We start from the raw sequence: 14,974 nt of genomic DNA, 5'->3' as shown, positions 1-14,974 counted from the left end.
GGCTTTTAGTCATGTGTTTAGCCACAGGTGTGACTGCAACAAGTTTGCCTTGCTTTACCAGGCACATTGAGGATCTTAGCACATACTTGAAAACCCCATATTCCCAATTAAAAAAAAAATGCTTGTAACAAAGTACATCCCATGAAGACTTTGCTTCAAAGGTGTAGTAATACAGTGCTACCAAATCTGATGAATAAAGTATAGGCAATAGCTTAAAATTTACTTTTGGCAATACCAACAGATAAATAAAACCACCAGAGCCTATTGTCTTTGTTATCAAAGTTTATTACTGGGATCAGTTTCTATCTAGTTGGGAGTACCAGTCTCAGTGTGCTATGGTAATTCTCTGGTAACCACTATTCTGCTAATAGCTGTACTGGGGTTCTGTATAGATCATCTTAAGTCAGTGGAGGAGGGTGCCCCAGAAGACCCTGACAGCAGAACCATCACTCTAGGAAAATTCCAGTGCTATGTAACTTATAAGGCATTATCAGCTGATGAGTGATGAACAGGAGTTAAGTCCATTTCTACTCTTCGTTAAGTTACCTGGCTTCTGTGTGAAAACCCCAACATGGCATCTTTTAAGCTCTCAAGCAAGAGAAACAAAGTTGGGAAAGAGGACAGTAGAAGGAAAAACAAACATACCAAACAAAACTTGATGGCATGGAAAGTAACAGATGTCATTTGGGGATGACAAGACAGTTCGGACAAAGCTAATGAGAAACAATTAAAATGTCAGTTCATTCAGATCTTAGAGGTCATTTCATGTGTTTGGAACTCTGACAAACTGGGCAGGTGTAATGACTGGTTAAAGCAGATCAGAAAACTAGACGGCAAACAGTATGAGTACCTGAGCAGAAACTGGTAAAGATGCCAAGAACAGTGTACAGCATCCATATGAGCTGAGTGGAGGAAGGAAAAGCAGTCATAGCAACCGGTTGGCCAGACTGAGTATCTGGAATGACAGATCTAGTAAAGTCTTTGCCTGTGAGGTTCTGGCAGAATTTTTGTAGCACAGATAGCTTTGAAGGAATGTTTTTCTTATGCAGGAATGCAAATTACTATTGTGGAAAAAGTCAGTGACTCATATCTATTCTTGTAGAGTTGAAGTCTGAAAGCAGCTGTGGTTCAAGGCCCAATCCCTCCCACTGCCCTTTTGATAAAAATATTCAAGAAATTAACCAAGTATGAGTCAGTGGGTCTTGTCTGCACAGACAGCAGATGGTTTAGAGACATCTACAAGCAGCCTGAAAAGCAAAGGCCTGTTAACCAAGGGTTGCCTCATTAAAGAGGGTTAATAGGGAACGAAGGGCCATTGAATAAGACCCTAAAAAGTCTAGCTGCCAACTAGATTAGGAAGGTAGGTGTAACAGCATCATCTATTTTATACTCTTATCTTCTGGCACCAAGCCAGTGTCTGGATTTTGCTGTTATTAATTTCATTCCCTCAGTGAGATGTGTAAGTAACAGTAGTACATGAGTGGTGAGTTTCTGCAAAAGCTTTTCTGTCGTCTTGACCTGTGTGCAAACAGGTTCTACCAAAGTATCTGCAAAGGTATATACTTGAGGTTTCTGCTCCACAGAAAAAGACACAAGAGCTGTGGTGACATGGTATGTCTTGGTGCTGAACAATGTTCTCTTCTCCAGGAAATACCTTTGTCCATTCATGTTTACAGGCTTCTATAAGGGGCAGAGGAGATAGCTCTGAAAGGAGAAATGGGGCAGAAGGTTTCTTTTCTGAGCTCGTTGCTAAACTTAAGGGTCTTAGGTCTGTATGACACCGGATGGAATGGGGTGGGTGGGGCTGTCTTGAAATAGGATGCTCAGGCTGCTGTCCAGACCTGGATGTTCAGAGCCTTATTGCCCCTTCTTGGTCTCTCTGCAGCCATCTTCTTACAATTTTTTTTTTTCCTTCCAAGTGTTCCAATCAGTTTCATTTGCTGGAAAACAGAGAACCTAAGTATGAATTAGCTTGGCCTTTTAACAAAAATCATATTCTATTCCATGACAGGAGGTGCTTTAATGCCCGTCTTGTGGATCTTGTTTGCTGTGAATCCCTATTTCCATCACTCCCCAGCAGCTGTACAGAGATGGAGGCATATGGAGGAGCAGAGGCTCCCGCTGTGTGCAGCTGTGGCTTAGCATGGTTTCCTGCCCACTCCTCTTCTGAGGGTTTTGATTGGGTTCCACAAGTGGTAAATTGCTTAGAAAATTGAAAATGTTTTCTAACAGAGGGGGAAACAGGAATGAGAGAAGACAAAACAACTGCACTCAGTCTGCTAGGCAATGGGGCAGCAGAGTGGTCAGCAGAAAGGGTTCTGAATCCATGGGACTTTATACAGAGTGGGGGGCATGGGAAGAAACCATTTCAGTTACCTTGAATGCAGCATTAAGAACTGCTTGCTCTACTCTTAAGTTTAAGGCTCAGTGTTAAGGGTAGGATATGAGGGCAGGAAGGAGGTGCATGTCACTAAGAGCCTGTGCTTATACAGCACAAAGCAGTGGAGATTTCAGTTAGCATTCTGCTTGCATGGCAGGTGGTCAAGTAAAATGTACATTAGTAGACTTTTTTTTTTTAAGGAGAAGGTATATTAAGATAATTTTAGGTCTTTGGTTAAAGACTGGCCACTTGCCTTTTCAAAGGCTGCAGATGGACTGAAAAGGAAAATGAGAATGGATGAGTTGTCTGTGCTTCCTGTGTCCCTACTCTGGCACTCTCCTGCTTGCTCAGGGTGTGTGTACAGGGCTTTTGCTAGGTGGGCTCTGCTCAGCTCCCATCCCTGCTTTCTTTCAAAGCTGCTCTCCTCCTGCACACACCTCCCACCCCAACTTGATGACCTCAGGGCCTTAAACTTTACTCATTGTGGTACTATTTCTGGTGCAGATCAGTTTTTAAAAAGGTTTGTTTTTATGCGTATATATGTGAGCCTGCATGAGGATATGCATACCACATGCATGTAGGAACTGGCAGAGGCCAGAAGAGAGCACTGTATCCCCCGGAAGTAGAATTACAGCTGGCTGTGAGCCGTCATGTGGGTGCTGGGAACTGAACCCCAGTCCTCTGCAAGAATGAACGGTAAACACTGAGTCATCTTTCTAGCCCCAGATTTATTTTTAATTACATATACACTGTGTTTCTGTGTGTGGAAATGTGCATGTGACTGCAGGCGCCTAGGAGGCTAAGAGGTCACTGGTTATGAGCTACATGATGTGGGTGCTGGGAACCAAACTGGCTCTCTGCAAGAACAGTATTTTTTTTTTTTTTTTAACTGCTGAGCCAGCACTGCAGCACTTCAAAAATTCATTCAAAGACACCCTTCAGGCATCTGCTGACAACAGGAACTGTCTGAAATGGCTCATCCCATCTGAAGTTCCATGGACTAAGATGATGTTTTAAAACTCTCAACATTCCCTAGAGGAAAGCAAGTAATATGTATCATCATCCCCCTGGTGGGCATGGTATGACCACCCTAGGACACAGACCGGAGGCTTAGAGATACTAAAGGCAGACTTCACTCTCTCCCTGGGTCATGGTCCTGCAGATCAGCAAAAGGCAGTGCAACTATGTTAAGTAATGCAAGCAGACAAACCAGCCCTAAAAGTTCAACATTTATAAGAGAAGAAAGTTATGTTTTCAGACAAACTTTTTGTAAATGGAACAATGTTGACTATGCTCTTTTGGGCCCAAGTAATTTTTTGCAGTCGTACTGCTCTCATGTGAAGTGTTCTGGCAGCTTCTTGTTCATCTTACCCGCTATACAAGTGCTTCTGGATCCAGGACACAGAATAAAATACAAAAGAGAAAATGGTGATGACCTGCTGTTTATACTGTGGCATGGCAGGCTTAAAGAGAACTTAAAAAGAGAAACTAGTGGCCAGGAAAAAGGTAGTGCTAGGCATGACTGGGAGCATCAGTGATAGTTCCTGGCCAGTTACCTGAACTCTTCCTTCAGTTGCCCTCAGCCACACTTTCAGGGTCATATTCTTTTGCTGGTTCTCTGGGCAACTGGCTCTCAATTTCCCATAGGACGTCACCTTCCTCCTCTAAGTTGCTGGAGATGTGGCACTTTCTGAACCCCTGGACAATGGATTCACTTGAGATGCTGTTCCATGCAACCATGACCCACTCCAGGAAGAGGCCCAAGGGTGGCTTCTTCGCATTTCCAGTGGGGCTCAGTGCCAGGTTCCCCGCCAGAAGCCAGTTGGAATACTGGGCCCGGACACTGTCATTCAGAGGCTTGTAGACCACCATATCCAGCACCTGCAGCTGGGAGGTCAGGCCCCCTGGGATGATCACCATGTCTGTGTTCATGCTTTCCATGGAGCTCTTCACAGAGTCGGTGGCATGACACCGGAAGCCATTCAGGATCAGCATCCCCCGCTGTTTGGGCACAGCTCCAGTTCTCCGTCTCCACACAACTTCCAACCAGTCTTGCATCAAGTCCTCAGTCATCCACCCGTAGCGGTGGCAGCGGATTTCCATGCCACTGGGGAACTTCCCAGGGGGGATGTATGTCCCCCTCAAAATGATGTATGGGGGTAACTTCCTCCCATCAGCCAACACACCCAGCATGGCTGTGATCTTCAATTTCTCCCTACCTGGTGTCTTGACCAAGACAGGCTTTTCGCCCTGGTTGTCAACAGTCACCCTAGAGGGCACTTCTAAGCAGATGGGTGTCTCGTCTGCATTGCCCATCTGTGCCACTTCATAGTCGTGTGTCCGGCGCAGAGCCAGCACACTCTGCTGGTAAGTGACGAGCTTCTCAGTCAGGTCCTCTGCCAGGTGCTGTGGAACTGGCACTTTATGCCGCAGAGATAGGTCATACCTTCTCATCATTCTTCGACACCAGCCCAGACTTGCCTTGAACCCTTTCTCTGGAATGTTCATCTCCTGGGCGATTTCAAGAGCTTTCAACTGCATTGCCTCCCTGGTGATGGGGTCCCCTTTGGCCTGCATGTATCTGACATACTCAGCCACACGTTGGTCCACCAGAGCAAACCTCCCATTCTTGGGACCTCGGAATGCCCGCCGCATGGCATGGGCATTTTGGAGCTGTGGCTTTACTTTTCGCCAGTCTCGAACATTTTTTTCCAACACCCCAAACTGCTTGGCAGCCTGACAGTTGTTGGTGCTCTCAGCATACTCCACCACCATCAACTTGAACCCTGCATCGTAACTGCGGCGCATGCCCCGACTGAACTGAAACTTGCTAGCCAAGTCATCAGCTGAGAGGTCATACCCTGGGAAGCCCAGGGCCATGTAGAAGGGGTAGCCCTCACTCCACTCAGGCAGCTCAGTGATATCCTGAGGCAGATGCCAAAAGCTGTTGAAGTGCTGAGGTTGAGGGAAAGGGGAGCTGGTGGTCATTGGGCTTGCCCAATGCGGAGTCTTAAAGTCAGATTCTTCATTTTCTAGAAGACAAATAAGGAGGGGCAAAAATAATGCCAGCATGTAAAATGGTTTATTCATAGATTTGGGGGAGGTCATAATGTTTAATCTGGAACTCACCAAAGATGAACCAAAAGTTCAACAAATAACACAGCCTAAGTCTTTGTCTATGTCCCATTAGCACGGATTACCAAATCTTATTTTCATAGTACGGTGTGTAGCAGAGGCCCTTTGCAGTTAAGCTGCTGTGAAATATAGCAACATCACCAAACTAGGAAGTGACAAGAGAACTTTGGGTGGGGATTGAATTCAGGTATTAAGCCTGGAGCAAATGATATCATGCCATGTTTGTATGAAAACAATGTTTATGTGTGGGCCTGTAATCCTAGCTATACGGGAGGCAAAGGAAGGAGGATTACAAGTTCAATGCTGGACTGGACTACACTGCCTCAACATATAAAGAAAAGAAAAAAAAAAGACAGCTAGGGCTGGAGCTTGCTTAGCATGTGCACACTCCATCCCCACCCCCACATGACCAGAACCACCCAATGCTTATGTGGGTGGGAAGCCAAATGTATCCATACTACTACCCAATATCACAGAAATCTGGGAGCACCTTGAGCTGAACCAAACCAAACCAAAATAAAACAACAAAAAAAACCCTACAGCAAGACCTATGTCAACAAAATCAAGCCTATAATGCAGACACCTGGTTCCTGCACAGCAGAAATAAAACTGTTTCATCATACATTTCCATTTGGAAGGCAGTCACAGGCAACATGGTTTATGGTGATTACTGTATCTTCTACACATAAAGGCCATCAGCTATAAAATGCACTATTATGGATGATGAAAAGAAAAATAAGCTATCACATGTCATTGGTTTTAAGAGGCATTCTCAATTGCAATATTAGTAAAACAAAGGAAAGCATGTGGAATCAGTGAAACGTAGCATTTTAACTATATTTAAACCATAAAGAAAAGCAAATATATTTCGGCAAAGTCTCAAAGCTATGATTCATATGTACACATAAATATAAGTGTAAATATGTGGGTATGAGGATGCACATACACACATACTTTTTTTCTTCTTCTGAGATAGTCTCATGTAGCTCAGGCTGGTCAAGGATGACCTTGAACTTCAGAGCCCCCTGCCTCTACCTCCCAAGTGTTGGGATTAAATGTATTTTTCCAACCATTTCTTTTGATACATTAGGTACTTCTTAGAAATAACTATTCAAATGTGTACTATAGCTGTTACTGCATTTCCTACCCAGAATGGAACAGGACGTCTAGAGTAAATAAATATACAAGTGTGCTTTGTCCTTCCTCTCATCATGCCTAGTCTGTAGAGGCACGTGGCATGCTGCCCCGTAGCCATGCTCGTTCAGGTGTGGACCAAAGGCTGTATCAGCCTCGGTTCACTCCATCCACACACCAGGTTGCACATCCAAGTGTAAACTCACAACCAATGATGAAGAAATGGTGGTCCAGGACAGAGAGGTTGCCTAAGTCGACACACTACTAGAAAGGGGGATCTTTATATTCCAAAGCCTACACATAATCTTTGTCCTCACTCCTGGATAGCCCTCAGAATACACACGGAAAGCAAAAACCCAGATTGTTTCCCTTAGTGTACGGTGAACTGGTTCACTCAGTACCTGCAAAGGTTACTCCCTGGAGCCGCCACTCATCAGAATTAGGATACTCCTCTTCCCTTTCCAACCGACTGATCATGTCTGGCTTAGGGAATGGGAATTCTGTTCACAGGAAATAAAGTAGGAAAACAACTGTGTGTTATTGAGTAAGGAACACCCTCACCCCCCACTGTTGAAGATGAGAACAGAGCTTGGTGATAAGTAAAAGCATAAAGGATGGAAAGCATTCTGTCTGGACATTCCTAGATCTCTGCTAATGGGAGCTGGTATTAGCAACAGCAAAGTAGTACAGTGACTGACAGGTGGGTGAATGCAGCCATCAAAACAAATCAACATTCTGGAACCCAATGGATAAAACCTGGGAAATTCTTCCAAATGGTTACACTCTGAGAAGAGGGATGATGTCAGTGTGTGTGTTTTGGGCAAGTGCTCTTTGCTGTATCCCCAAGTGTGTCTGAGGCTGATAGGACAACAAAGCTTTCTTTCCCAAAGATCAACAAAATACTGGCCTAGATCCATGAGGACTTTTTGAAGGCTATATTTTTTGACTTTTTTTTTTAAAGTAATGGGAATGCTTGGGCCAAATAGAAGGGTGTAATCTGTATGTCCTATTGAAATCAAATCCAGGAAATGAAGCTGGCACAGACACAGGGAGAGGGTCCCACTCAGATGAGCAGGCTAGATGCAGCAGAGAAGACAGAATGATACAGTTCTCCAGGGCCAGAGCTTCCCAGAGACAAAGGAAAACAAAACATTACCCAGGGACAGGACAGTCTCATAATTCATCCTCATGACTTCCCGATAGAGGGCTTTTTGTTGCTCCGTCAAAACTTCCCATTCCTCATCCGAAAAATATATGGCCACCTCATCAAATAGGGCTGGCACCTGGAATATGAACAGTACTTTCTCAATGACTGGTATGGACATGCACACAGATGTTCACATCTGATGCGCTGTGACAGGCAAGTGGGTACGGCGAAGCCTTAACTCTCACAGGTCAGGTCAGGGCTCTCACCCAGAGGGAATGGTCTGTCTTTTCTCATTGCTGTTGGGGACAGAGGTGTTTGAGAGCCCTCCTGTGTCCTATCACCACAGCAGCTGGGCATCATCTCCTCAGGTACTGCCTGAGGTCTGCTTACAGTTCACCTGGGACTCCAAAGTCAAGAACCAGCCACACCCCAAGTAAGTATCCCCAAAAGGATATCCATCCCAATTTCACCTCTCTATATTCCTGCCAGAGACCCTAAGCCCAGGAGGCTGGGTTTCAAGCTGAACAGGACTCTTGCTTTCCATGGTGTCTCTGTGGATCATACAGACTTCCCTCCTCTAAATGAGTCAACACTTTCTGTTGACTCAAGGCCAAAGCCAGCTAGAGGGAGCCAGCCAGAGAAGGCGCCTTACTAGGCCCTTCCACTCTATAGGAGCACAAGTAGCAGAAAAGGGCTAATTTGAGCTTCACTTATGGAATGAGATCCCAGCAAAATGGTGGGCTTTTATGCCAGACTAGGCTCCCTGATCCCTGCCCCATTCTTCCACCTCTCCCTTTTCTGAGTCCCAAAAGGAGTGAGTGCCTTCCTAGCTAACGATGACCAGCAACCAAAATCTCTTGCTTTTCCAACTCAGTTGCTTTTCTTTCTACTGCATTTTCTTTTGTGGTCATTAAAAATCCTACTCCAAAGCTCATATTTAGTGTTAAAAAATCACCAATGAACTTTCTTCAGAATATCTACTTTGTATTCTCTCCTTTAAGCTTACTCCTCAAAGCTGTGTCTTGAGCCTGGGTGGTCACACTGTCTCTCCTTAGCTTAGAAAAACCATGTATATATATGGTCTGCAGTCTCTTCAGGAATCAAGCTGTCAGTCACACATCTGGCTTAATGATCTGTAAATTAGACAAATGTCTTATATGTGCAGGTCCGGTGTGGAACTCAGAACTTAGCCTGCATAGTTAATAATTTATGCTAAATACTAAGTGTGTGTGTCACAAACATCCCACTTCTGACACAAGATAATGTGGGAAATTACCAATAAAGAGCCAGGTAAAAATACAAGAGAATTTAATACAGAAAAGCCTTACTTACAGAGCGACGTAGCCTGCCAGTGGCAGCAGTAAGTACAACAAGCTGAAGAAGAAAGCAAAAGCAGGGCCTCCACTCCAGAGTGCCCCTCACTCTTAACTTTCCCTATGGCACCCTGACCACCCTGACCATCCCCTAAGCAGGCGTGGCTACAGCATCCCCTACAATGGCCTTTCTTCCCTTGTCAACTAGGCCTAGTTATTATACTTTAACTTTGCTACTGTTATGAATTGTAAAGATCTGATATGCAGGATGTCTGTGAAAGGGTCATTTGACCCTTGGGGGTGTCACGACCCATAGGTTGAGAACTACTACTATAGTTAGTAGGCACATACCATATATTACTGAATGCCTTATTGAGGCAAATATATTACCTCTGGAGTTCTCTTCTCATACTTGGAACAGTTTTAAAAAACTAAAATTTTATTTGTCAAAAAACCAAGTCAACTCTTTGGAGTAAAACTGAACAAAAAATTCTTCACATGTGGAACAGTAGGAGATAAAAATGGTGAGGTCCCTAGGCTTTCCTCAGTGTTCCTCAATCTAGAAACCAGGCAGCTCAGAGAACTTCATGTCTACTCTGTTCCTACTACCCAAGATTTTAAACAATTCTCTTTGGCCTTTTCACTCCCTTACAAGTTCCAGATCTAGGCTATAACTATTTATAATCTCCTGTTCACTGACAGAAAAATGCAGGCCTAGTTACATAAATCCCTGCAGGGCAGGTAACACATTCTAGGCCTGGATAAATGTTGACTTTCAAGAGCTTGTGTGGGGACTCAGCCTCTCCTAATTATCACGTGGCTAGAGGACCCTCAAACAAGTTCACAACAGAGAGGCTTAGAATGTCTCCCCAGGGCCCCGAGAAGATAGGGCCAGACTTTGGGTCCTGCTACACAGGCCTTTTTTGCTTCATAGAAGCCTTTTATTTGATCAAACACAACAGAAAGTAAACAGTGCTGGCTCTAGTTAAAACTGAGAAGCCAGGCGGTCTGCAGGCAGTTCAAACTTCAGTCATCCTTCCTCCACCTTACAGGTAAGAACCAGAAATTCCTGTCCTCCTCCTCTCACATGGCAAGGACTCAGCAGAGAAGGGTTCTTTAGCTGGTGTGCACTGCCTCACTCTGCTGGGAAGCTGGCACTCCAATACTTACCTCCCAGGTAATTGTTCTGTAAAGCGCTTGCACACTTCTTTGCAGCTTACTAGATAGTAGGCATCTGAGGGGAGCTGGAAGTGCTGCATCAATGGAGCCCCTTGGAGGTCAGGCACTGCCTGGGGTATTTCCATCCATGTAAACGTATGGGGATTGCTACTGAACTTTTATGGTTAAGGAAACAGTGGCCAAGGAGCTTGGCTGAAGTCATACAGCTAGAGTCTGATTCCAAAGCCAGTGCTGTCAACAGGCTGCCCTGGCCTTACCAAGGTGACTGTAGTATGTAATCCTTCCCAGCTCTGCTCTACAGAGGCTTATTATGTAGACTGATGGGTTTCAGACTCATTCCTCAAAGTTACTCAGGCCAGCTTAACTACCTGGTGCAGCATACCATGTCCCCTGGCTTACCTTTTTCCATTGCCTGTCTCACACTTAAGGCTCCAGCTTCAGGGTGTCTCTTAACTCTACCCACAGCCTCTCTTCCGTGTCTTTGATCATGCTGTTTTCTTGCCTGGAGTACATGCTCTCTCTCTCTCTCCCTTCCCTTTGCTCATCTCACTCATTATAAGGTTCAGTTCAAAGTATATTTTTTCTTTCTATTTGAAACTGTATTTCTACTCTAATTCTATTACAGAGCACAGCTTACATGTGAGTAGTTCTTATGAATCATCTTAATTATTATCAAAATACAGATTCTATTTTTCTTTTCTAATTTAATGTGCTAGATCAGTGTCTCAACCTTATGCTACTGACATTTTGGACTCCCCAGTTCCTTGTTGTAGGTGCAGGTACCTTCACCTGCACTGTACGTGTATAGGGAGGTCCTTGCTCAAACTGAGGATGCTTTTAGGGCCTCAACCCCAAACTCTACATTAGCTCACAACAACTAAAACCATCTCCATATACTGCTAAATGTTCCAGGGTGGGAAGGGGGCGAAACTGTTCATGGCTCAAGACTAGGCCTTCTCCAGAAGCATACTGTCAGGCCTGAATGAGACTTTCCCTCTGTGCCTCTGAGAGAATCCTGAGCTGCCCTCTGCTGCTCTGCCAGGTTTCTTTCCCTTATGAGACTGGGGGCTGTATGAAGGAACGGATTTGTCTTAATATTGTGCAGTAACTGTCAATGGATAGCTGTAACATGAGTAATAAAAACCCAGAGACTGATATTGGGGTTCAAGATGAAGATCACAGAAGCAAAGTAGCCAAGCACTAGCTCCACCTCTACCTCAGACTGAAATGGCAATCCTGTCTCCACGAATCCTCACAGACAATGCTCTCTGCCAAACCTCAGACTGCAATCCTGTCTCCAGCAAGCCTCAGACTGCAATCCCAGACTGTTACCACTCAACGTGTTTGGAGACAAATTCTCTCATGAGACCCTTTTCTTTTATACCTTCCAAATCCTGGGATTAAAGACATGGGATCCCAAGTGCTGAGATCTCCTTTGTGTGGGCTGTTTCTCTTTTAGACTGGATCAATTTCCTGTAGCTCAGCGTGGCCTTGAACTCACAGAGATCCCTCTACCTCTATCTCCTGAGTCCTGGGATTAAAGGTGTGTGCCACCACTGCTTAGCTTCTATAGCTAACTATAGCTGTAGTGTAGCTGGCTTTGCATTCTGACACTTCAGGCAATCTTTATTAAATAATAAATAAAATATCACCACAGATAGCTGACTTCCTACAGGTTACAAATGCCCAAATCCCAGCCCCACCTATCAAGCTGCCAGGCTCCCTCCTTTAGCCACCCTGCTCACACCTTTCTTTGCCGGGGAAGGCAAGCTCATCACCTGGCTTTTCTCATTTGCTCAACAACACAGTCAGATGTTTACTTTGACTGCACCTGATTTCCATACTGCTCCAGCCCATTTTAGCTATCCTGGGTTGTTCAATTTAGCCTCAGAAGACAGGGTTTTTGCTGCTTTAAAGTCTTCAAGCTGCCAGGACTGACCACTGCACAAGTCAGAACTGGGGAGGACAGGGTGGACAAAGACAAATAGATAAAAGGCCCCATGGCTATGACCAGTGAGCCCAGAGCCTGGTGACACACAGTTTACACTGAGACATAACACAGAAACATGCTCCACTGCTGGGCTGCAGCTCAGGAAGTCAGTGTACACAGGGATCCATGCAGGCAGTAAAGCCAGTAACTTTTCGGTACCTGAGGTCCTGTAGGAAGGGTGGACTAGATAATTTGGAAGAAGGGTCCTTCCAATTCTTTGCCTGCAGCTCTGTATTCTATGGTGAAGGGCTTCCCTTTTATTGGGCACAAAGGATGTTATGTATTGATAATGTTTATATACAATAAAAACTAAGCAATGTCAATTTAGTCAAGTGCTTATTTAAAATGTTTACAACTCATACTCAATTTCCATGACCCCAGTAACAACTGTATGCATTAAATGTTTGCATTAAACACTGCTGCGCTCACACTTGTGTGTGCCCTGGAGCTTAGCATTTCCACTTACACCTGGGGGCCAAATAGCACTGGGGATCAACTGTTATACCTAAATTCTCCTCAGTCAGCTCAATGGCCCAAGTCTGTATTTGGTGCCTACAATATCTATGATGATATTAAGTGAGCACACGAAGTGGATGAATGAGACAGTGACAAGAAGACAAGGTCTCAGTTTCTGAGACTTATAATCAGCCTTGGTGCCAGAGGCCCTGTTCCCATCACCGCCTCCTCCTTTCATTATTTGCACTACTTTTTGAAGCCACAGGGCTGTTTTCTCAGGAATGCAAACATATGAGACTTGGGCTATTTTTTACTTCCCATGTCTGCCCCAGGAGGAGACCTAAAGCAAGCGTGGCTCTCAGGCTGGATCCCACACTTTTACTTACCCATGCACCTTCGGAACAAATTTGTACTTTCTGCATATCTATGGGGGCATCCTCCAATTCCTGGATTTGAATCTCGTTTTCTTGCTCTTCTTTCAGAGACAAATTTGGAGGATAGGCTGGGAACTCCATCTCTGCATGCAAGATTCAGCAGACAAGTCAGGTGTCAGAGTACACTCTAGGACCCTGAGAGGGTGGCTCAGGCACACACACAAACCTGCAAAACACTGTCTACTTCCAACTAGAAGGGATTCAGGGAAAGTGGCTTATTTCATTATTAGAGGGGCCCCGGGCAGATACATCTGGCTAGCTTCAAATATTTAAAAAGCTTTCTGTGGTTCGGAAACCAGAATACTTTTCACAGAGCATTTGTACAGAGGGACAGAACTGAGAACGGTGGATGAGCATTCCAGGAGAGGTTTGGAACAGTGCACTCACAGGCATAAGTTTCCCACCACCAGTCAGGGCCAAAGGAGAGCGGTGCTGGTTTGCCACCAAGTCAAAGAGTCTGAGCCTAGACAGGACATTCGAATAGTTGGCACAGAATATTTATCACCTGGATTTTCCAGATTCACAGACGCTGTCCACAAGCCAGTTCAGAAACTTGACAGTCTTAAAGGACCTCCCAAAGCCAAGTCCGTGATACAGAGAGGGGTGTGCCCGGGTGGCGAAGGCCGACCCAGATCTGGCAGGGCTCTTCGCCTCCGGGTCGCAAATTCTCTGCATTCGAAGCCGCCTCAGGCCGGTACAAAGAGCCTCCCCTTAAAAGACTGCGGGCAATTGCTGGGTGTGCAGGGAGTGTGCATCTTGCGAGTCCCATTTTTCCGGGACTTGCAAAGCGAAGGTCTTCCCGGAGTTCGCAGTCAGCTTCTCCAATGTCGGCGGGGGTGGGGGGCGGCCTGGGGAGGTAGGAACGGGCCGTCAGGTCCCGGGAGCCGCGGCCTACAGCGGGCCGCGGGGCGGGAGGTGGGAGGGGCCGGCCCGAAGGTGCCCGCCGCCGCCCAGGCTCACTCCAGCCATGTCGCGCGACCCTATCCCGCCGCCCCCGCACACGCTCCCGCCTCGGGTCCCCGCGCACCTGCGGGGCGGCGACAGCCCGCGCCGCCCACCGCTCCGGCCGGCCCGCAACAAAGGAGGCGGCGGCGGCGGCGACAGCTGCCATCGGCGCCCCCGCCCCGCCCCGCCGCGCCGCGGCCCAGCCTCCCCCGTCAGCCCCGAGGTGGAGAGCCGCCGCGGCCCGCGCGCGCGCACTCACCCCGGCCCAGCGGGCGGCGTCGCCGCAGGGGCGACGAGGGCCGCGGCCCGGCATTCACCGCGCCATCGGCTCCGCCGCACCAGCCGCCCCAGAGCGGCCCCTCGCGACCGAGCGAGGACACGTGGTGGGAGGGGCGGGGGCGGGCGGGAGGCGGGGCCGAGGGTGTTAGGGGCGGGCTTAGGGCGGCCGGCGTCAGCAGGCCTCGGCCGTGCTTCCGGCGACGTCGAGGATGCGAGCGAGCTGGAGGCGGCGGCAACGGCGTTCCCGCGTGTTTGGCTCGCTGGCAGCCGCAGAGGTGGGCGCTTGCTCGACGGAACACCGGCGATCGCCCCGCTCAGGCGTCCAGAAATGCACCGTGACTCTAGCCCACCCACGAGGCGGAGGGAGGGCACGGCTCAGGGTTCCTGGCAGGAACGCGATTTTTGTAGCATCGCCTATTAACTCCCAAACATGTAATTCCCCCGGGCGAGGTAGCTGTGTAGAAGTTCTTTCGAGTTGTTTGCCCGCAGCATTGTGGAGAACATAGTAAGTGTCCCAGGAGACCCTGAAACCCTCGTTATTCTAGAGGAAGATTCTGCGCTTAGAATTCTGTCGGAAGTTTG

The 14,974-nt window shown here is 46.9% G+C and overlaps 1 protein-coding gene across 5 annotated transcripts; it reads right to left on the bottom strand.

The window, feature by feature from the left end:
- Positions 1-264: 264 nt before the first annotated feature.
- On the bottom strand, positions 265-14,496 carry Pogk (pogo transposable element derived with KRAB domain). 5 transcript variants are annotated; one of them, XM_027417109.2, is made up of 6 exons: positions 13,674-13,813; positions 13,121-13,251; positions 7,806-7,932; positions 7,051-7,149; positions 3,937-5,412; positions 265-1,940 (listed from the first exon to the last, which is right to left on the bottom strand). In XM_027417109.2, the coding sequence occupies exons 2-5, from the start codon at positions 13,247-13,249 to the stop codon at positions 3,950-3,952; spliced, it is 1,818 nt and encodes a 605-aa protein (XP_027272910.1). In that variant the 5' UTR covers positions 13,250-13,251; positions 13,674-13,813; the 3' UTR covers positions 265-1,940; positions 3,937-3,949. The 5 variants fall into 5 exon arrangements, with proteins under 5 accessions (XP_027272910.1, XP_027272908.1, XP_027272909.1 ...); XM_027417107.2 differs by having other exon boundaries at positions 268-5,412; XM_027417108.2 differs by having other exon boundaries at positions 268-5,412; positions 13,556-13,693.
- Between the last annotated feature and the right edge of the window lie 478 nt (positions 14,497-14,974).

The sequence above is a fragment of the Cricetulus griseus genome, chromosome 5, assembly GCF_003668045.3.
Source record: "Cricetulus griseus strain 17A/GY chromosome 5, alternate assembly CriGri-PICRH-1.0, whole genome shotgun sequence".
Lineage (NCBI taxonomy): Eukaryota > Metazoa > Chordata > Mammalia > Rodentia > Cricetidae > Cricetulus > Cricetulus griseus.
The sequence above is the reverse complement of the archived record's forward strand: the minus strand, read 5'-3'. Positions and strand labels throughout refer to the sequence as shown.